Source organism: Canis lupus, chromosome 25, assembly GCF_003254725.2.
Source record: "Canis lupus dingo isolate Sandy chromosome 25, ASM325472v2, whole genome shotgun sequence".
Lineage (NCBI taxonomy): Eukaryota > Metazoa > Chordata > Mammalia > Carnivora > Canidae > Canis > Canis lupus.
Window position 1 is genome coordinate 20,207,174 of NC_064267.1, and position 24,492 is coordinate 20,231,665.

The following is a 24,492-nucleotide window of genomic DNA, read 5'->3' on the forward strand; positions in this document are numbered from 1 at the left end:
AAGGAGGGAAGAAAGGAAGAAAGGAAGGAAGGAAGGAAGGCAGGAAGGCAGGAAGGCAGGCAGGCATCGGAACAACCAAAAGGAGAAGGTGGTTATCTTTCTAAAATGAAAAATTAAAGGCACAGGCTGAGATCCTGCTGAAATGTCATTCGTAGTGTAGTCACTGAATACATTCTGCACTTCCAGGGACACAGGAGCTAGTTCCTTCCTACAAGGCCCTCTGACCCTTGGCAAAGTCAGTGTGGGCTTCTCTGTCCTTATGGCTGAAGTCCCTAAGTCTGTTAAGCAGACAGTAAAACAGTAGAAAGCACAGCATCAAAAACTGTTTTCAAAAAATAGGAGATAAAGTTTCAGGTCATTTGAGTTTCTGGTCATTCATATTTTGAATAAAATCTGAAGATGATATATATACACAATAATCCTTAAATGCCAAAAAAGCTATAAAGAGGATCCTTTGGTAGGAAAGAAGGGATTTGATTCTTAATCAAATATTTTTCTATTTCAATTAGAATATTTTTTTTAACAGAGGAGTAAAAAAATATAGTGCTAAATGATTCTGTCACTCTCCCCAAAGGGAAAATATTCTGCCTAAAACCATTTCAATCATTAAGCTGATGTGTGATTTAATCACAAACATAAAACTGCTTCCCATGAAAACTCTTCTCCCCCCACAGGCACCTCACTTGTTCAGTGGCCCAAATTCTAGCATTTATGTAATCTTTTTCTATTAGGCAATATTTTTAGGATGAAATATCACTTCTAAAATCATACTCAGAGGAAAGAGAGATTTGAAACATTCAATCTGTGCAGCTTAATAGGTAAGATTTGCATTTACATTTTGGAATTGGTTTCCCTCAAACATTAAGTGTGCACCAGACCTTGTTCAAAATACAAATTCCTGTGTCCCAGTCCCCGGAAATCAAAATCTCTGGTTCTGGGCTGGGACTAGGAACCTGCACTTTAAATAAGCACCCTGGCGTTTTTCATGCAGGTGGTCTTGGAAAATACCACTGCAGGGAAAAGAATTCATTTCCATTACAGCTGTCCAGTCCTCAAGCCCCTTATCCCAACTCCATGATTTTTTTTTTCATTTGACACTTTTTAAACAATCCCTAGTTGGATTAGTGTTTCTCAAGGAAAATCTTTGAAATGTCATTTTCACTGCAACTACAGAATAATAATAATGCCAGAAGGCAAGACACAGCAGAGATGGTGTAAGAGAAAGCTGAAAAGCTCACTTGCTCTAAGGAATCATTTAAAATTAGGACTAGATGGGATCTTGACCATTCTAGACCAACTCATTTCAATCTTTAAACAATATTTTAAGCACTCCTCTGACTATTAATTTTGTTATCTATGTTCTCCACTTACCTCACTCATGCTATAAAGCGAGACGGTGCCTGAAATTTAAATCAGTCTCAACAGATCTTGCACTGGGTTTTCATTAAGTCTTGCTTTCATTTACTGTGTTTTCTTATTTGAACTTTTTAGAAACAGAATTGTTTATCCATTTATTTCATTATTTTCCATAAGATGACTTAAAATCTCCTGGAAATTCCCACCCACCCAAATGTAATTGACTGTATTGACTACATACAGTAAACTTATATTTTTAAGTCACAAATTCAGATTTTCACTTAAATAACTGCAGACATGGCAGGCTACCCTGGAGTTGCCAAAGTCAATATGTTAAGTCTGTCTCTAGGGCAACAGACTAAAGAGTAGTAAATGAGGTTTTGAACTGCATTCCTGTTCATTTCTGATTTAGCAACAGGCTTCTACATGCTCCTATTATGCTCTGGCCATCCCTTTGTCTGGTCTCAAAATTACACGGAGTAACTTTTTGGTGGTTCTACTTTTTTTTTTAAAGACGCTCTATTTCAATTTTTCTTGCTGTTTCCACATACATTATTTTTTTCTAATTTTCACTCTCAATCATTACAAGCAGCTGCCCTATACAAACACACATACGTACACGCGCCTCGCCACCATTTTAAAATTTTTCCATGTGAATTGAGGACTGTAAGTATTCAGTGGCTTAATTAGAAATCTGCAAACCCCTTCACACAATGGACGAGTGCTGATTCAGTAAGTACTTCCTGCTGCTTTTGTAAAAGCTCTTCCCAGTTTTTTTGAAGCCACTACACAGATGATCTCTTTCTACCCAATTCTAGAGTTTCACAATACATCTTTTTTGTGGACTCAAGAATACATTATACTGCTAATGCCAGACTGTCAATCAATCTAAACTTTGCTAGTCCATAAGTTAATAAATTTAAATTCATCGAACTATAACCAGCATTACTTGAAGGAGAAAGACATGTAAAATCCAGTGTCCTAACTACCCAAAATGCACATGGAAATACTTATGATAAACTGATATGTATGTGAAGGATATCTAATGAAATAATATATAGAAGAGAATAATGATTTTTTGAGTTGCACAAATTTAACCAAGACACAATGACAACCCTGCAGCACCAAGCTTTTCTAAACCTAGTCAATGGTTTTCAGTTCTGTTGTTCTAACCTAATTCCTTTAATATCCTTAAATTGTACTATCATTTAACATCCTATTAATAAGAAACAAAGAGGGTGGTACATAAGACTCATCATGAAAAGAAACACTGAAACTCATCCAGTTTTTAGTAAAGGTTATGCAAAAACACAGGTTACATACTTATATAAATCACTTAACACACAGAGGTTATACACTACAGTAAACATACCTCTATTCTATAAGCAGCTATTCCATCATAATGATAGCACAATTGGCACCAAAAACCTGCTAAAATAATACATTTATCTTTTGTATTACAAACCAAATTCCTAAATTGGTCTAAATTTGAAAACAACTTGTGTTTACCATAATAAGAGTAGTTTGTTTCAAAGATTAAAGGAAGAATAAACGTCTCAAACACAACCTTAACTACCAACTCTAACAAGGTAATCTCAAGGGAAGAAGTAAAATGGTACTGTCAACAAAAATCTAACAAATCTACTTGGGTTTAAGCCTATGTCCATGCATGAAATGTGAACAAAATGCCCTAATGATGGCGCATACTGGAGTCAGAGCACAAGCCATATTAACCAATCTTAATTGCATACTCAAACGTCCATGTTTCAAGTCTCTATCTATCATTCACCTAAATCCACTATATTTTGATAGCCACAGATGAAGTAAACCATGTTCTCATACCAAGATTAGCAAAAACAGTCCAGAAAGCAAAGCTCCAACTGTCCTAAAATCACTAGCTATCTATCCTCAAGATCCTGTTTTTGCCTACGTGGAGAAAAACACACAATCCAGTTATAAATAGAGCAATGATAATAAACCTCAGTTTCTGCTACAAATAATATGGTCAGAAATACAGCAAATGCAGCTGAAAGAAAAAGCAAAATCGCTGTGGTAGGTTGGTAATAAAGACTATAGTCTTGTAACTGTGGAATAGCCTATAAAATGAAAATGTAATTTATAAATCATTTTTAATGCTACCAGAAACCAAAGGAAGGGCAATAGGGGAATATTTACACAAGACCACCTTCAAAAGATTCCAATAAAGCTGAATCTACTGAAGAGAAAAATGGTCACATTAGTTTTTAATGAAAGACAGGTGAAACATCTCTGTTCATTCACCTGTCCAGATAGCAATTGCTGAAGCTGAAAAGAAAAACAGTTTTGTCAGGTGTGTCACATCCATTGTAAGCTGCAGCAACTGAAGACCTGAGAGGTAAAAAAGTACTTCAGAAGCCCAGATGGCACTTCTACCTGGCCCCTCTACCTCGCCTGTAACTGAGTCATGCAAATGGTATGCTGTTAGGCGAGGTGTTGCTTATTCAAGGTTTACTCTGAAACTCAAATTATTTCATAACACTCAGGATAGGACTCAGCCATAGTTTACTCCAAATTGGAGTACGAAAGAAAGAGTTCATAAAGAGAGCTCAGCTTTCCAAAAGTTAGATTTGGCAGTGGTGGAGGGGAGCGGTGAGCTAGAGAACATAAATTTTCTGTAGTATGTTTTAATCTTTGTATGTACGTGTGTTGTGCAGGTATTATCACTGAAGTATCGAACTCTGAGCTGGGAGATCGTGCAATCGTGCTCATCTGCATTCTGTCACTCTGTTCTGCTCCATAGACACTGATGAGGTCATGCTTAATGGCCAAAAAATTCACTACGTGCCTAAAGGATAAAGTATAAAAAGATAGGCAAGCCTGAGGGTGTGATTATCTATTTAAGCATGCAACTGTATTTTAAACATAATTAGACTAATTGCCTCCCAATCTTTGCTGATGCATCTGCACACGCGATTAATTAGAACTGATTTTAAAAGCCCTGTTTGGAATCCTTTGTTCCCCACTTCCTACAAATCAAATTACCAAGAAACAAATTTAATTCTTCAACTTTTATTTTAAGAGAGCCACAAACTTATATTAACTAAGTCTGATCGACTAACATTAGTCATTTAACTAGCAATTATTTTATTCTGAAACTAAAAGCCAATCCAAATTTTTTCATCTATAAAATAATCCCAGGTAATATGACAATCCTGTAAAACTGCTATAGAAAAACTTGAATAATTTCATAGCTCTTCATCTAAAAAGGGAAAGTAAAAGGAGATAAAGTTCCATTTTGCAGAAAAATTGCAAAGTATACTTATTAATGCCTCTTTTTACTATGTGCTTTATTCACCATTGGTTTTTCTACCATAATTCTTTAACCATGTGGTTAAAGAATTTTAAAAAGGACATTAAGACATGATGTGCTTACTGGGAAAAGAGGGATGACTATAAAACAAAGACTGAGATACTCAAATTGGAGATTTGGGAGTGGGTAATAAATAGGGATAAAAAAGAGGCAAACAAAAAAAATGAAAAAAGAAAAAACAAGCTTGATATAGTTTAGACAGAGACCATAGTGGGTGAAAAGAAGACATGGTCAAAGTAGCTCAAGGATCTTCTCCCATGTAAATATTTACTGAGCGAATGAATGGTGGATAACCCACAGCAACATCAGGGGTATGTACTTGATTCGGGGACACTGATTAACACAGGACACAGCCTGGTCATGTGAGGCAACACTAAAGGTGCAAGCTAGAGCCTGGCTTTAATAATGGGCCTATGTACAGTGACCTTATAGAACTGCCCCAGAATCATTAGTGGGTAGGGGGGACAACCTCTATTTTTTTAAAGATTTTATTTATTTAACACGGAGAGAGCACATAAGCAGGGGGAGCAGCAGGCTGAGGGAGAAGCAGACTCCCCACTAAGCAGGGAGCTGGACCTGAGACTCCATCCCAGGACCCTAGGATCGTGACCTGAGCCAAAGGCAGCCACTTAACTGAGTGAGCCACCTAGGTGCCAGACAACCTCTAATTCTAAGTGGAAAGCAGACCAGTACCAATATATGATAAAACACAGAATTATCTGTTAGTGAAAAAAAAATACAAAGATCCATCCCTCTCATAGAAGCACACAGGGCAACAATGGGAAAAATAAATTTTTAGCAAGCTCTGACTCCATGTCAATAAGCTAGAAAAAACACATACAGATTTAAGGATGGTAAATGATGGAACGTGATGGTGATCATGTTTATAAGTGTCTACACAGAGACACTTAAGTGAATTTTACATATAATGCACATAGATTAGATTAGAAAAAGAACTTCATTTCTAATATTAATCAACAGGCTCAGGACACTCAACAGTATCAACCCACAATTTAGTAGTATTATTTTGCAAAGGAAAAAAATGGATACTTGTAGGCTAATTTGAATCTACACAACATCCCATGAGCAAATATTCTCAAATCACGACACAGCCAAGATTAATAGGTGTTTCCACCCACTCCTTAAACAGTTTTAGGTACAGAAAACAATGTCACTTCTCTTCTAAAGAATATGTTAAGCATAGGAGTTTGCAGAAATATATGAAAAAGACAGTGCTCCTTTCCATGCTCTCATTATCTTGGGTGTTCTGGGTAGCTTTAAATGTATGAGTACTGAAGTATGCTGACAGTATCAGTTATAAAGGGTGTGTATTCATTTCCAAAAGCTAAAAACAGAGATAGTGCTATAGTTTGAAATCATGCTGTTCATCTCTTGTACTGGAAAAAAAGGCTCATGGCAAAATTATTTTTTAAATCATTCCATTTTTACATTCATAAGCCAAACAATACAAAATGAATTCCTAAGGAAGCAAATATGACACTTTAATTCACTTATCTATAAAACTTTTCAGTTCTAACTTAAACATCTGAATGATCAACAATCATATTCCTATTTGCATTATTTTTTCTTTTTTTTAAGATTTTATTTATTTATTCGTGAGAGACACAGAGAGAGGGAGGCAGACACATAGGCAGAGGGAGAAGCAGGCTTCATGGAAGAAGCCCAATGTAGGATTCGATCCCAGCACTCCAGGATCACACCCTGAGCCAAAGGCAAGTGCTCAACCGCTTAGCCACCCAGGCATCCCTGAATTATTTTTTCAACATGAGGTTTGCAGAGTTATTAGGGCCAACATACATCAAGTAAAACTCATTCACTGATTTGTTAATTAAACAAATTCTTACCGAGGGCGTACTGTGTACCAGGCAGTGTTCTAGCTGCTGGGTATACTGACAGCAATAAATTTAATCAGTCCTGACCCTCATAGAGCTACCGTCTATGGGGGTGGGGGTGGTGACAAAGTAAACAAGTAAATATATAATTTTAAGTGGACATAAGTGCTATAAAGAAAATATCAGGGCACCCCCGGTGGCACAGCGGTTTAGCGCCGCCTGCAGCCCGGGGACTGATCCTGAAGACCCAGGATCGAGTCCCGTGTCAGGCTCCCTGCATGGAGCCCACTTCTCCCGCTGCCTGTGTCTCTGCCTCTCAGTCTCTCTCTCTCTCTGAATAAATAAATTTAAAAAAAATACTTATAAAAAAAAAAAAAGAAAATATCAGACTAGAAGATTGAATATGGTGGCCAGAGAAGACCCTTCCAAGGAAGTGACATCTGAGAAGAAATCAAATTGAAGAAGCAAACCATCCTGGGGCACCTAGGTGTCTCACTCGGGTAAGTGGTTAAGTGTCTGCCTTCAGCTCAGGTCCTGGGATGGAGCCCCACCTCAGGCTCCCTGCTCCTTTGCCTGCCACGCTCCCTGCTCGTGCTCTCTCTGTATCAAATAAACAAATAAAATCTTAAAAAAAAAAAAAAAAAAAAAAAAAAAAAGCAGCCATCTTGAAATCTGGGTAAAAGCAGACCTTCCTTCCTGGTTCCATGGAGAGTGAGTACAAATGGCCCCAGGTGGTTTGATGAAGAGCAAGAAAATTTGTATGGCTGAAGCAAAATATATAAGCTTAAACGATAAGGTAGAGGAAAAGATATGGCTCAATCATACTGTTTCAGTCTAATGGGCCATTACATAGTTTTAAGCAATAGAGTGTCCCTTCACATTGAGATGTAAGGGAACGCCAGGAGATGCAAGTAGAAGAGGAAGATTAGTTAGGAGACTATTTCAATAGTTAAAGCTCAATCTGATACTCTATAAATACTTTAAGCCCTTTAGATTTTGTGGGGGTTGAGGAGCTAACTTCTTAAATTTAATTCTATTTAAAGAAACAGACATAAAGGTGTGTTTATAGACTTTATACCACACATCCCTCTCAGTGACTTTGTTAAATAACTCAAAACTATTGTTTCAAATAATCTGTCAAGCTGCCTTAAAATCATGCACAAAACAAGATGACCATCCTCCTAGCTTTTATTTTAACTACATGAAAGTCATGTAGGAGTGAATAGTTCTTTTGTCCTTAAACAGGCTATTTGAAAAACAGAAGCATACTGTCTTTTATTGTCAATTCATGGTTCACAAAGCCTCTGAGGTTGGCTTTCGTCCTTCAAAAGCTTTTAATGGACAGGTACATTTAAGCCTTATTTTATGGGCTGTGAGAAATGGAATGCACTGGGAGCGGTCCACATCTCCCTTTTATGAAAGGAAAAAGATATCAGCAATGCAGAGTGACCTCACCTATAAAGAATGCATCAGTGACATGGAACAAAGGTGGCTTCCTTCGTAAGGAAACACAATCTGTTTCAAAAAACTGCTTCATTTCTTTTGAATGATTTAGGGCTGCACAGTCTACCAGAAAGAGTTCTAATCTTTAACCTCTATTTATTTTATTAACAAAACCGATTGTGATACCATTCTTTGTTCAAACCTAAAGAAAGCCTAGTATATTCATTAATCAAACCGGTATACTGTTCAGATCACCTTTGATCATATGTGTTTGTGCCAAATAAGGGTATTTATCAGTTGTAGACTATAAACAATAGAATGCATATCTACAGAAATAAGAACTTTGGTATGCTGTCCAGAGACTCAAGAACTTTGTAAGATGTGGAAAATAAAGGCAATTAACCCGATGTTTCAGTATATAAAAGGAAGCCCAGCATTTTCACATTCTAAGGCATCCTGAGTTTTCCAGCTTATGAAATTTACTATAGCTTGCTCTTTTCAGTGGTATCAATGCAAAATAAGTTATTCAAGAAAAGAATGAATTCAATCATTGCTAACCTAGATGCAACAAACAGAGCAGAGTTACAAAATATCAGTTTACTCAAATTCATTAGCTCACTCAACTCATTAGCTCACTCAAGATCACAAAACATCATTACATATTTTCCCTTAAGGGCAAGTAATAAAGAACTTATTTTCTTGAATCAGATATACATTTTTCCATGTGATCAGCTCATAAATGATTTCATGATCATGTAAGTGTGATTTTGGAGTCAAACTAAAATTACTACTATTTTCATCCTAAAGCTACAGATATATCATTGTGATCTAATTACTCCCCACCTGTGCAGAGAATATTATCCAGTACATGGCTGCCGATAATTAGCAACTCTGCATGCTTCTCAGATGACACTTGACTAGGAAAATTGATATTAAGTATTAAACTATAAATCGGGGATCCCTGGGTGGCTCAGCGGTTTAGCGCCTGCCTTTGGCCCAGGGCGCGATCCTGGAGTCCCGGGATCGAGTCCCACGTCAGGCTCCTGGCATGGAGCCTGCTTCTCCCTCCTCCTGTGTTTCTTTCTCTCTCTTTCTCTCTCTCTCTATCATAAATAAATAAATAAATCTTAAAAAAAATAAAATAAAATAAACTATAAATCAACTTTAGTCTCAATCTATCTTTAACCCACCTATTCAATTCTTTGGCTTAATATCCCAGTCTGTCCGGTAAGAGTACCAAGAAATGGCGACCTTTCACTCCAGACACAAAGAAATGTGTACCAATGACTGATAACATGCCTGCACTAAACACAATCTCTGTTTTCATACATTCTCAATTTTAACATATATCACTAAACATAAACCACGTTAAATAAATCCCAAGCTGGTCAAAAGCCTCCATTTACAGAAGGGCTGGGTGGCTCATAGCATGGCTGCATTTACACAGACAAGACGCTAACTAATTGCTAATGATGGGTACCCTCTGCCCAGATACTAACCTGACACCACTAAATTGGAAGGAGAAAGCCACCAGCAAGGACTGACCAATTTACATATTGGGTTGATGTGAAAAATAAACTTGCTTCTCAGTCCAGGAAATAAAGAAAGCTGGGATCACAAAAGAAAAACGTACATAAACCTAGCAACATATGCAAATTTACATAATAAGTATTCATAGAGTATTCTTACCCCTTCCACACCAAGCTCTTCATTCACTGCATACCTAAAAACCACAGCATGACACATTTCTAAAGTTACCAAGCCTTCCTAACATGCTGCTCCTGGAGATATGCCATTCTCTTTCATCTATAATAAAATGTTCGGTGGATCTAGTGTTACTTATTTGTAGGTATCACATAGCTTAGTCTCCTGAGGGGTAATAATAACTCGAGGTATTTCCACACATTATAGTTAAATATTTGATATACTAACAATCACAGAATATCAGCCTTGCCGCTACCTGACCTAGAGAGCCTGGGGTCCTTGTCATGTTTCATATCATAGCTGACTGGCTTATAATTTGAGAATTGGAAAGAGTCACTTGGGGCTAATTTATTCTTCTAACTGCCTTTTTCCCCCCTTTCCACTTCATTCTCGAGAATTTTAATTTTATTTTGAATGAGCATGTTGCCTCTTATGGGAATTAGAATGTGGAGGTGCTATTACAAACCACATCATTACCTGTGCTTCCTACCATCCACAGGATTACCTACCATAGGAATTACTTAGTATATAGAAAATCTACATCAAAACAGAGGCCTTTATTACATGTAATGTTTGCATTCCAAAAGTAGATATGCAAGCAAAGAAATCACAAGGTGTTTGGTAAAGATCAGCTTGACTGTTGGATAGCTAATTCCTATTAGATCCATTTCATTTTCCTCTATGTCAGAGCGATGGGGTGCCTGGGGGATAGGAGATAACAGATCACATATTTTAACTTTTGTGAAGGCTTCCGATTCAATTCAGCAGAACATTCTTTCTAATAAACTAGGAAAACATGATTTCCAGACCACCATGGTGGGTGTAACACAAATGTTTTGAGGGCCACCCTCAAGTGAACTATTACTCAAGATCCAGTTACAGTCAAGTTTCATGAGGGTTTACCCAGCCTTTGGGTAATACTTTCATTGCTGACTTAAATAATGGAGAACTGAATATGATTAAATGCACCAAAAATATACATGTGGTTAGGCACTCTCTCCGATGAAGATGTAATTGTGTTCAAACGGACTTCGGGATTCTGGAATGCAAAGAATCTATCAATCCCATCAAGATGTACACTGAGTTTTCAACAGTGAAGAACAGAAAAGAGATATAAAACACAAGAGTTCCTGCTTTCAGGTTATTTACAACTTGGTTCAGAGACAAAACTAAAACATAATTAACTAAAGAACGACCAAAAACCTAATGGGGGCAGAGGATACTCAAAACATATATGATAAACAGGTTATATATGTGTTTAAGATCAAGCATCCATATAATTACAAATACCTATTAAAGAGATAGCATTTTGGATTGACATTTTTCTGTTCCCATCGATAGCTGCAAATTGCTGATGCTGCCATAAGGATTACAGAAACAACAGGAGGCAATTTAATTAGAAAGGTAGTAAAAACTAACCACTCAAGTAAGAGGTAGGGGGAAAACAAATTTTATATAAAAGAAACTCTGAGGGTCTAGGCAAAGTATGAATCAGCAACAGTGAGTTATTTTTAAAGATACATAAGCATCAGGAAGTACAAACAAACGAGCAGCCAGCTCAGGAGGATCATGTGCTAGCAGCCTTCCACAGCACGATGGTCTAGTTGGGACTTTAGTACCATGCTAAGAGCTATTCTGGACCTGAACCCAACCAAGATGAGGAGAAGTTGGCCAGCATCCAAAGGAAAACGACGAAAATGATTAAAATGTCAGGAAATGAGTCCTAAGAGGACCTGTAAAGGAAATGCAGTTATTTAGGCCAGATAAAAGATGGCTGAGTGAGGAGGTCAGCCGCACAACCGCCTGCAAGGTTACAAGGAGAACGTACAAGGGAGCACTTCTTTTCCATTAAGGATGAGACTAGAGGAATGTGATTAAATTGCAAGGACAGGGATTTGTATTTGATACAAAAGAAGGAACTTCCTGGCGATGAAGCTTGCAAGTCACAGGAATAAGTTACCAACCAGTTTTTGAAATGCCCCTTTCAAGAGGCTTTTTAAAATACAGTAGATGACCATATTCATAAAATATTCACTCAGTGTCCTTTTTTACCCTTCAAACTCAGGAAGTGAATATTTTAACTATAAATAGAAGCTCCATTTAACAAAAAAAAAAAAAAAAAAAACAACTTGCTTCAAGTTGAAGCACAGCAAGGCTCTTGACTATTGCAGCATTTTAAAAATTCACCAGAAAGTTATCAGTTATGTAAATGCATTTATTTAGCCAAAGATAGCTCTAATCACATAAAAATAGCAATCAGTTGCTCTAGACAGGAGATATAAAACTAATGAAAACATGGAACATAATCTTGATGCTCTATGGACGCGAGGGGTAGGAAAGGGTAGGAATGGTAAACAAAAATCAGCCACAAAGGAATAAAACACACATGCATTCTATATCCAACAGTAGTAGCATTTAAGAACCTGTGTGAAGGCATAAAAATCCTTCCTGACACTAACGTTTAAAACTTAGTGCACTGAACAAAAATTGCACTACAAAAGCATATCTACTTTCCTTTACAGAAGTTTTAGAGATCTAAGTCTTTTTAGTACTAAGTCTTTAAATACAAAGATCAGTATTTAAATTATTTGAACTATTATCTTCCCCACAGCAAGAATGAAGGCAGGAAGGAAAGCAGGCAGGCAATGAAAACAGTCACAGATGGTCTAATACAATGAATTCTGCTGGCTGAGTGTCTTATAGGATGAGAGAACAGGAAGAGGTATGAGAGATAATGTTGCTCACCATCTCCTTTCACAGATGAGGCCCGAAGAACCAGTGTCACACCAGAGTTAGTGGTAGAAGCAGGACTTAAACCAGATATTTAGCATCATGTGCAGGCACTAATTGATGGACAGCTTGTGCACCTAAAGTCTGTCTGTTGAAGAGAACAAAATCTCCTGTGGCATTAACATTGGAAATGTGGATTAATTAAATAACCAGACTACACACACCCACATGCACGTGCACACACATGCATACACACACAGATAATTTTACAATGTAACTGATATAAGGTGCTAAAAGTTCTAATTTCTGGAAAGAGAAAAGATAGAAGGTACTAACATTTACTGAACGTCTAACTAGGTCCTAGGCACTTAACATTCTTTATCTCATAAAATCCTCACAACCCTGGAAAGTAGATCTTCATCATTTTACAAATAAATAAATTAGGCTAATGAAGTAACATGCCCAAGAGCCACATGGATAACAAAGAATAGAGGAAGGTCTGCCTAAAGCTAAATCCCCTGCCTGTCCTACACTATGTAACATTTTTTCTCCAGCAAGAACCACAGAGCCCACAGAAAGAAGCATTCACAGGAAAAAATCAATTCTCTTGCATTTAGCCTGAAAATGTTTGAAAGAGCTTCTGTATTCTTTGGCATCTTCCCCATACTTGATGAAACTTTCTTCTATTTCCTGGGCTCACTCACACTGCTCTCAGCTAGGATGACCATATGGCCTTGTTTGTCCCAGACAGACCCAGCTTACCCCGTTGACTCTGCAAAATTATCAAAAGCATCCCTTTACACTCAAAAGTGCAGAGAATAAATTACATGGTCACTCCACTAACGACCCTCTGCACTCCCTTCATCCAGGCTTCTCTGACCCCAAAAGAAACTCAGTTACTTCCATCTCTCCCTTTCAGCATAAAGAATTCTGTCCATCGGAGCAAGTATTCTCAAGTCAGTAAGAATGGGAAAAGCAACATATTTCAATGATTTCATACCCCTTCTAAAGAGCAGAACATTTTAATATATGGACAATCTCTAATTGTCAGATTTTCCAGCAGTGTGACTACTACACGAAGGTAATATTCAGGCATGATCGAGGTAGACCATTCCACAGAAAAATGGCCCATCAAGCAAACCAGCCCTCCTTGGAGCCTGATCCCAAGTCAGGCTCCCTACACTGTCCTTGCTTCTCTATTCTACCTCACATAACCAAATTATCCAACAGTTCCTCTGAAGGTTCCTGTGGCAGACAGAAGTGTGGGCTTCTCGGGGGATATTAGAGTCTGGTGTCCATGGGTGACTCTGAGAGCCACCTTTCACCTCATCGCACCAAGATGATATGCAGACACCAAATCAGTTTGTTCATCATGTTCAATGTCAAAGCTTAATTATTTCAAAAAAATCAGGAAAGCAGAGGAACTTGGGATATCAAATAGGCCCTCATTTTACAAAAGGAAACCATGGCCTATAAAAGAGAAATCACCAGCATAGTCAGCCACACAGCCAGTAGTAAAAACCATCATTCTTATCACCATGTAGGTGATTGCCAACTTCTGCACAGCATACATTTTCATATTCCTATACTGACACTCAATACTTTTTTGATATAGGAGTGGAACTTTCTTGAAATATATAAACATTTTTAGCTGTCACATGATGGTGCCTTTCAATGAACACTCTAGACAGCTGCATCACTGTCTTTGTACAGCAAAAAGATCAGGTTTTTAATATCATCTAATGTTCTGGACTTGTTTTATAAAAATGAACAGAAGAGAGGAAAATGAAAGTGTTAATTCCAGCACATAGTATCATGTACTATGAAATAAATACTGAATGAAAATAATTAGGCCCACCAAAAATGCCAAAAATATTTAGCCTACAGACTTAAGCTCTTCAGCTGTGTTCAACTGTGGAGGAAAAAAGTAAAAACATGAAATACCAGAAATAATTCATCGAAAGTGTGCTTAAAACACAAGCTTAACAGGGGAAAAACTGAGATTTGCTAACTACATGTCACTTTGAACAGGCTGAACAAATAAAAATTTGTTTGAAATTTAATTTTTTATATATAATATTTAATCTGTGTTAAAGAACTTTTAAAATTATTTAAAAACTGAATAGTTATGTAATTAGGAGTATACACATGTTTTTAGCTCTATAGAAACTGTATCTCCTTAAAACAAATCAATGTTCAACTTTTAAACATTAGTGCTCAACCATACTTCCAAGGATATTATACAGATGCCAGAGCTGTCAGTATCCCACACTGATATTTTTACTCTACTGCTATTGTTTTACTGGGGGGAGGGGTGGCATCCCTTACACATAAATTAAAACTAGATATGGGGCACCTTGTAATAAACTTCAATTTTACTTCTGTATAATTCTTCATTGCTTAGGACTACTCACTATATCTTAAAATAATGAAAATCCACTCTTGTTTAGTCATTGCAATGTTAGAAACAATAAACATACACTGTTTCAAAAGGATTTTTTTCAAAAAAAAAACGGATTTTTTTCTTGCAAAAATAAGGAATTTTTTATTTTCTTGGGCTAACAGAAAAATGTTCAAACTTGCCAGTCCTTGCCTTTCTGTACTATAATTAATATAATTTAAAAATTCATTTGCACATCTTCCTACTGCTCCCTTTTATCCATGCTTCACAACTCAAATAGTCTACTTAACTGCTACTGTCAACCATTTGAAGTGGCACCTCCATTCCTTTCCCTGCTACCCCGGAAGAGCCCATTCACACATTTATCTTTAACATGGCTGTGTTTACAGTTACCCATATGTCACTATTCATGAAACAACTGCTACCACCATCCTCTTGACTAAGCACTGGCAGGCATATACACTGCAAAGGATTGCAGGAACAGAAGAAGGGGGATTGGGGCTCAGAATTTTTCTTTTTAAGGTTACTACTTTCAAGGTCTCGGAAATTTAAAAAAAATTTTTTTTAAATAAAGAGTTAGAGGGATAGACCCATTCTTTCTGATAAAAGCTTTGTGCGGGTGAGAGGTCTAAATTCCACAATGAGGGAGCCTTACTAGCAAAACTGTTTCCAAGTGTAGTATTTCTATCACAAGTTCACCTCACTATTCTATGTTACTATGTAAAAGAGGCTTGCCTGACTTGACATCTGATTTGATATCCAAGTTCCTCACTACACTATGTTGCTATACATAATATTTCTATCTCAAGTATTGTCACTATACTGTACTACGTATACTATGTTGCTCTACTATTGTGAATCCTCATAAAGAATCCTGCTAGAAAGCAAATTACAAAGTCATCTGTCTTGAGCTTAAAATAAAAAAGGCTTTTCAAGTACTGTCTCAGGTTTGCTTAAACCATATCAATGCAATGGACTGGAGAGGTATGGATTCATAAACAGAGTGAGCACCTGATGGTGGTGGGGAAAAGCAAGCATTCTTCCCAGTAGAGGAGGTGAGTTAAGGAATGGAGGTGTGCAAAGAAGAGCCAGGGACTCTTGGAATGGTGAAGTGGAGGTAGGACTACCCCTACCTTTTTGTATCTATTTTTAATCTTTTAAATCTTTTTAATCTTTCTTTTCCCAGCCCAGAGACTAATCATGACGGAAAAAGGAGCAATTTGTGAATGCAACCTGGAAAAACAATTCAAGGAAGGAAATGGAACGACACAGGAATCCTGCTCTCCTTTTTGTTCCACCATTTCTTTCATATCCCTCATCTCAGTTACTTGGAAAACACAGACCATGGTTGCATGACAGGACAATGCAAGGTGGCTAGAAGACAGAAAAGTGAACAAACTACAGAAGTTCCACACCAGCAGAGGCTGGAGCTAGGAGCCGGAGGCTGAAGCCAGAGAACTCACAGCAGAGATAGGACTTTTCAGAGAACAGGAAGAAGGGCAAGGGCTTGTGACTAAACCAAAACTAGACTATCTCATTATCCTCCTTTTCTCTGTCCAGCTAGCAACAATAGAATAATCTCCCCTTCCCTTCCTCTCTTTCAGTCATGTCCAGGAGAATTAAGGGTCGAGGGAATAGTAATCAAGTGGGGGAAATCGGGGGAGAACCTCCAGGGGTAGCCAAAGAGAATGAACATGCATCAGGTTGTTTCTCGCAGTAAGGGACCAAAATAACTGAGCTAATGTCCTCATTTTGTGTAGTTCTACATTCATTTTGTGAAATTTTATACTTCTTCTCAATTATTTGTTTCTTGTCACCCAAGTAGAAGTGATATTATATTCCCTATGAGGACTGATAATTTGTATAGTAATGATACTAACAATAATACATCCATTTATGTTGACTTTATAATTTTCTAAATGTTTGCACATCAATTCTTGCATTTATCCACTAGGCAACCTATTAAAAGGAAGAAAGGGGGTATGTACAAATAAATTGTTGAGGGAACGCACAGCTAAGGATCCTTACAAGGTGATTAGAATTCACATCACGGGGGATCCCTTGGTGGCTCAGGGGTTTAGCGCTGCCTTCGGCCCAGGGCATAATCCTGGAGGCCAGGGATGGAGTCCCACATCGGGCTCCCTGCATGGAGCCTGGTTCTCCCTCTGCCTGTGTCTCTGCCTCTCTCTCTCTCTCTGTCTCTCTCATGAATGAATAAATAATATCTTTAAAAAAAAAATAGAATTCACGTCACTCAATCATTCATCCCTGCATTCATTCAATCTGTTATGGGTTGAACTGTGTCCCCTAAAATAACATATTCAAATTCTAACCCCCAATACCTTACTTAGAAATAGTCTAGCTGATGTAATCAAGTTAAGATGAGGTTATATTAGTGTAGGGGAAGTCCTAATCCAACGACTGGTGTCCTCATAAGAAGGAAATTTCGACACAGACACACAGGAAAGGAATGTGAAGACAGAGGCAGAGGTTGGAGTGATGCATCTACAAGCCAAGGACTGCCAGAACCACCAGAAGCTACGATGAGGGGAGGAAGGATTCTCCCCTGAAAGTTTGAGAAAGAGCATGGCTCTACCAATACCTTGATTTCAGACTCTGGCCTCCAGAACTGTGAAAAAATAAACTTCTGTTGTTCTAAGTCACCCTGTTCACAGTTCTCTGCTATAGCCGCCCCAGAAAACTAACAAACATTCATTCAACAAACCTCTTTTTGAACGCATACTATGTGCCAGATACCACAAAGGGTTCTGAAAAGTGCAAGATGAACCAAACTCAGCAATTCTTGTCCTCCCATCCCCTGCATGGAGCTTAGGGACCTAAGGTTCTGCACTTCTGTGCTGAGGATACAAAACCCAGAAAAGCCAAACAGCTGGTTGATGGCAGCATTAGAAACTGAGGCCACAACCTCTTCTTCGAAACCACACTCCTCCCGTGTGCCAAGCTAAACAAGATCTGGTCTCTTGGTCTACTGTCACTGTAAAGGAGCTTCAATGTCCCTTTAAAACAACAATGCATACACCAACAGTAATGACACAAGTACCTCCACTTAAAAGCTGTCCCTGTTACAAGCAGCATGAGGACCCTGGAAGAATGTCTGTCACTTAAGTAGAGTGTGGGAAAGGAGGGAAAGAAGCTCTTGGGACCAGACGCGCTGGGGTGAAAGCCCATCTCCACCACGTTCTAGCTAGGAGACCCAGAACAAGTTATTCAGCCTCTTTCTGCCATCCTCTCCACATTCATAAAATGAGAATGATAGTACAGAACATCCTCTTAGACATCAGTGAGAGCAGATATGGAAAGCTAGGAAAGCCTTTTTTCTAAAAAGAAAAAAGAAAAAAACCTCAAATTGCAGAAGAACATATATAATGTGATCTTATTTCTATAAATGGGGGGGGGGACACCTCTTCACGTAGTCACTCCTAGAGGTTAAGAATGGAGAGATTAGAAGCCTTGATTTTTCTCCATTACATCTTTTTCTACCATTAAGTTTCTTACTATGAGTGTGTATTCCTTAATTTTTTAAATAGGGAGAAAATTCCAAGTCATTTAAAAAGAACGAAGCATGATAACTCAATGAGTTGTTCATTTAAAATAGGTGCACTTCTCTGTGTATGATACCTCAGTAAAGAGGTGTGTTTTTAATGAGACAGATATATGTGCTCAAACATGAAAAGGTTTCCCAGATATATTAAATGAACTATCAAATCATCAGATACAGAGTGTGAAATTCCATTTATGTAAATATATATATATATATATATATATACACATACAAACATATATGAAGATATGTGGAATGCTATGCACACTTCATAATATTATACATCTATATTGTTGAATTCTTTTACCACCAGAATATTTTTAGGAACTCATTTTGAAATTCACATTCTTTTTAACTTTTTAAATAATAATAGTACTTAACCCCAGAGGGTTGTTGCAAGATTTACATGATAATGGTCACATGATACTTTGTGTAATAAAGAAAAGAGTCCTTAGGCATTTCTTTTTTTAATTATTCATCAGTATGCAGCCAGACTCCTCTCCATCCCTGCCTTCTGTCCCATTCCCAAATCTGAGCCTTGAGCCCTAGCCATTGAGGATGACTCGGGAATAGAAGTCAAGTCAAGGACAAGATGAACATAAGGACTAAAGCAGGGGTCAGGAATGAAATGATCAATAAAAGAAGTCAATAATTTCTCCAACAAACATTGTTTGGCAAAAACAAACACAATTTTCTATTTTAACTCAGCCATTCAGAAATAGCCAAACGTCTCCATCATCCAAACCACCAAAGACATCTATTCCTGCATCAGTGTTGGACTGAGTCTTCCACTGAAGGGTAGCACACCCTGCCCTGTCCAGTCCACCCTAATCCACACTACTCCATTCTTGGACCACACACTTAATCCAGGGGCCACAATACACGAACCTCACCACAGAGACTTTTTCCATTTCTTATCCCATAGCTTGATGCTTCACTATACACTGCCTTATTTGTTGCTTCTTGTGTTTACTTCCCCATAATGTACACTCTCTTTCAACAAAAACCTGCATGAATGCCACCTCTGTTCTACAACATATCATAGCATAGAAGTGAGCCAGAAAAAAATTCTCCGCAGATACCTGTTCACTGAATGGAGGTTATAGATGGCCAATGGGGCAATTCATAGCACTAGTTTCCCACATCCTACCTGGAGCCACATTGTAGACTCAACTTTCCCCCTATCTTCCCTCTGCCCCTCTCACTTCTCTCTCTCACTAAAAAAAAAAAAAAAAAAATATATATATATATATATATACACACACACACACACACACACACACACACATATATATGTCATATTGTGGATTAGGGCCCACTCACATGACCTCATTTGACCTTAATCACCTCTTTAAAGTTGCTATTCCCCAAACACAGTCACATTCTGAGGTACTAGGGGATACAACTTCATCTTATGAATCTGGGGAATAAGGTAGAGGAGGACACAATTCAGCCTCTAATAGTCAGCAATAGGGAAAGGGAGAGAAAGCTGTGAGTGTAGCTATGGAGAAATGAATGCATACTCTACATTTGCAGAAGGAAATTTCACCCAAATCTAGAATTCCCTACCTTCCTTCTCTCTCAGTCCTCTGACACGAAATTGCCATTTCCATTCGGAGCCCTGATGATCTCAGTCCTAATGACTCATAACTGTAAGCCCAAATGCAGAGCACTTACTAGCTATATTGCTCATCTGGCCCTTAACCTCCTGTGGCCTGTGGTGGCTCTGGATGCCTTGTGCATTACTGCACTTGAGGCCTCATCTCAGGTCACTATCCCAGTCCCTTGCTTAGTCCACATTCCCCTTACATTGGTTCTTCCCAGAATCCATACCCTGTCCTACAACAGATCAAAGCCACTGGAATACTCTTCCCCCTGCTCCTTCGCCTGCCAAGTCTTCTCTCAACTAATAAAAATCATTTTATCCTTAAGATCTCAGCTCAAATGCCTCTTCATCAAGGAAGCTTCGGAAGCTTCCTCTGACCACCTCCCACACACACACTTACCTTCACACTAAACACAGGTCTTTCTCCTATCCTCTCCCCTAGCTTTCTGTCATAACACTTACCAAGTTTAATTATGTACTTGCATTGTTGTGTTATTAATGTGTGTCTCTCCCCCAAGGTTGATACATACTCCTAAGTTCATAAGTGGAATCTGTATCTCATTTATTCATCATTATCTACTGAGCAGCTACAGCAGTGCCTGGCACCCAGTACGTGCTCAATACATATTTGTTAGATAAATGAAAGAATAAACGAAGTGTGAATTAGCATAAATCAGTGGTTATGTGGATCTATTTTTGCTGAATAAACTCACTTTGAGATAGAGGCAGTGTGAAACCATTAATAATTCCTAGACAGACAGATAGGTGCAAAGGTATGAATAGATCTTGAACGAATGGAACCCCTCATAGAAAACAGAAATTTAACCATTCTACTATGTCATAATTCTGTAGAAATTACTTAAACATGTCTCCCATATGGAATTTTGCATATATTTTTTTTTAATTTTATTTATTCATGAGAGACACAGACAGAGAGAGGCAAAGACACAGGCAGAGGGAAAAGCGAGCTCCCCATGGGGAACCCGATGTGGGACTTGATCCCAGGACCCCGGGGATCACTCCCTGAGCCAAAGGCAGACTCTAAATCACTGAGCCACTCAGGTGCCCTTATATATATTTTTATATATTATCTATCTTCTGTGGGCATTTTTAATCCATTTAAGCAAATATCTGCAATCCCCCTCACCCTGTGGCTCATTCCACTGCTCAACTTTGGCCTAAAACCAACAGGAATTCTTTACATGAGGTAGAGACCTGACGGATTCCCACAGGGACTCCAATCCAACACTTTTTCATTTTCTCCTTCATATTAGGCAGGAAACACTAAAATTCTGGGAACAAGATCTGTGTCACACATTGGAAATGTTTGTGTCTGCTGATAACACTCAATCTACCTCGGCTAAATGCATGAGGAAGCCACATGGTCACAATCTAATAGAACATAGAACATAACTAATACACTGAAGCAACATTCCACATGTTATCACTTTCAGCTTTGCGCAACATGTGGAAACAGGCTCATGTACCACTTAGTTGTGTCAGAAAATCTAAGAGAGAAGAATGCATGTTTGGGATTTATTATGGTCACTCACCTCAGGAAAGTGTCCAAAGGAGTGCATTACAACCTCCACATGCCTGAATGTTACAGATTTCTTTTTTAAAAGGAGGATTGTCTGAGATGTATTTATCTTTCAGGTACTTGGACTATTTGTACAGCTCTGGTTGTTTTGTTTTTGTTTTTATTTGTTTGTTTTTTGTTTTTTTAAAGATTTATTTATTCATGAGAGACACACAAAGAGAGAGAGGCAGAGACATAGGCAGAGAGAGAAGCAGGTTCCATGTAGGGAGCACAATGTGGGACTCGATTCTGGGGCTCTAGGATCATGCCCTGAGCCAAAGGCAGATGCTCAACCACTGAGCCACCCAGGCATCCCACTCTGGTTGTTTTGAATACTTGAAAGCAAAAGGTACCAGTAACTATCAATGAGAAATTATTTTAGAATAGAAAAAATAAAACTGCTCTTTTTATAAGTATTGCAGCATTTGTATGAACTCAAATTACTGTGTAATTTTGTTTTGTCCTCTACCATCTGTGCCTCCCCATCCCCTAAAGTAACAGACATCATCTTCTGTTTTATTTACCTCAACTATTTTATCCAAGTTATAAGGCTCAAGTTCATCAGCCTCTTGGTCAATAATTTTTCTCTTGCTAAAGAAAAAACATGATGCAAATTAGGAATTCATATAAAACAGAAAAATAACAGTAACATCATCAAAATCCCAAAATAATTTACCCAAGATAAATGGAGCTCAACTTTGAGAGTTTAGCAGTTGAGATAAATGAACATTACAGCATTACATAGTCAATTTCTATGTAAGAAAGAAAACAAATTCAAAGGACATTAAGTTGAATGCTTAATTAAAAGCCATTTTCTTAAATTCCTTTTTATTTTACTTTTTTTTTTTTAAGATTTTATTTATTCATGAGAGACACAGAGAGAGAGGCAAGAGACATAGGCAGAGGGGAGAAGCAGACTCCCTGCAGGAAGCCTATGCAGAACTCAATCCCAGGACCCCGGGATCACGACCTGAGCCAAAGCAGACACTCAACCACTGAGCCACCCAGGCGCCCCCCTTTAAATTCCTTTTTATCAGTAATCAAACATTCAATGCATTCCTCACAACAAGGAAGGCAATGTGTCAACAACTAAGATACTTCATTCATAGCCAGAAGCTACACCATCTCTAATTAACAAGGAAACAAAATCTCTCCAGAGAAGCAAATCTACTGTCTCACTAAGCTAAGCAGACCTGGGTCAGGTGTCTCAGAAATGACCAACTTGATCACTGGTTGTGAGGTTAAAATAATAATGACCATATACACTAATCAATGCACCAGTAAACTCCATAAAATAAAGGAAATCCAGGAAAAGTGCTATAAGACCAACTTCACAACACATGGGCTTCAAATATGCAAAGAATATCTCCCTATCCCAAAGTTTTCATTGTCTTTAAAAAAAAAAAAATTAAATACAAATCACAAGAAGCCTGATAGCCTAATAAATTGTTCCCTATCAATTAAAATGCTTTCCTACTTTACATCTAGTGATATAAATATTTTGTATTATTTTAAAAGATGAGCTCGAGGGATCCCTGGGTGGCGCAGCGGTTTGGCGCCTGCCTTTGGCTCAGGGCGTGATCCTGGAGACCCGGGATCGAATCCCACATCGGGCTCCTGGTGCATGGAGCCTGCTTCTCCCTCTGCCTGTGTCTCTGCCTCTCTTTCTCTCTCTGTGACTATCATAAATAAATAAAAATTTAAAAAAAAAAAAAGGGTAAAAGATGAGCTCGAGAAGGAAGGGAATTGGTATACCCTTTAATAGTCACATCTGTAAATTTATACTATCTAATGCCATCCCAATGGCTGTTCTCACACTAAATGAAAGAAGTCAGCTTTAGATGTTAACCATGAATATTTGAAAAAAAAAATTCTTATCCAAATTAACTGTTCTTTTAAAACCTATTTTATCAGTCAGGCCAACTATCAAAATCATTTCTTCCAACAAAATGAAATTGTTTTAATTATCTGATGCCCATAACTACTTTTTATTTTTATAAAAATGAGAAAAAATGTGTCTTACTGGGATGCCATCACCCACAACATAATATAGACTTATTCAGAATACCTTACCTTCTAGGAAATTTAAAATGTGGTAACTATCCAAATAGCTTCATTTAAAATCATTTCAGCCCAAACCCCAAACCCAAGAAAAATCATTTTGATGCAAACATTTCATTTCACTCCCTGTAAAACCCAACATAAAGCTAGATTCTCCTCCGTTACACATAGTCCTAAATGACATTTCGTTGCTACAGCAACGAAACTCTGCTACCTGTGGCCATGATTTGTTAAGAATTCCTCCAACCAGTAAATTCTGTGCTGTGCATTCATAAAACCAAAAGAATGACTAGAATGGCTCAATGCAACATAAAAATTAAGGTCTAATTTCCTACTTGTGATTCACCCACACACATATTTATAACATATATTACGCATATACACATATATATGTAATTATGGTTCTCCCAACTCCATGAAAAAGGGGAAAAAAATCACACCAAATTTCCATTTTAAAATGAGCATCAAAAAACTGCTTTGTTTTAGATTTCAGTGAATAACGCCTACCTGTTTCTCAAAATTTATCTTAAAAGGTACTAGGAACTATCTGGAGAGAATTTTTATTTTTAATTTTTTTTCAAGATTATTTATCTATTCATGAAAGACACACAGAGGCAGAGACACAGGCAGAGGGAGAAGCAGACTCCCTGAGGGGAACCCTATGCAAAACTCAATCCCAGGACCCTGGGATCATGAACTGAGCCAAAGGCAGACACCCAACCATGAAGCCATGAAGGTGTCCTGGAAAGAATTTTTAAAAATGAAAATTTTGTTATTTATATCCATTCTCATTCCAAAAGGGGGAAAAAAATAAACGTGAGGTATAATTTCCTATCTGCTCCATTAAG

General features: G+C 37.9%; 1 protein-coding gene across 3 annotated transcripts in view; it reads right to left on the reverse strand.

The window, feature by feature from the left end:
- Positions 1-24,492, reverse strand: part of SH3RF1 (SH3 domain containing ring finger 1) — a 182,375-nt gene that overhangs the window by 154,751 nt on the left and 3,132 nt on the right. Inside the window, exon 2 of one of the 3 annotated variants that reach the window (XM_035716224.2) lies at positions 12,451-12,583. The exons of the other annotated variants lie outside the window; for them this stretch is intronic. Coding sequence (XP_035572117.1) covers positions 12,451-12,453 — 3 coding nt within the window. The 5' untranslated portion in view covers positions 12,454-12,583. The remainder of the gene's footprint in view (positions 1-12,450; positions 12,584-24,492) is intronic. 3 annotated transcript variants of the gene reach the window in all.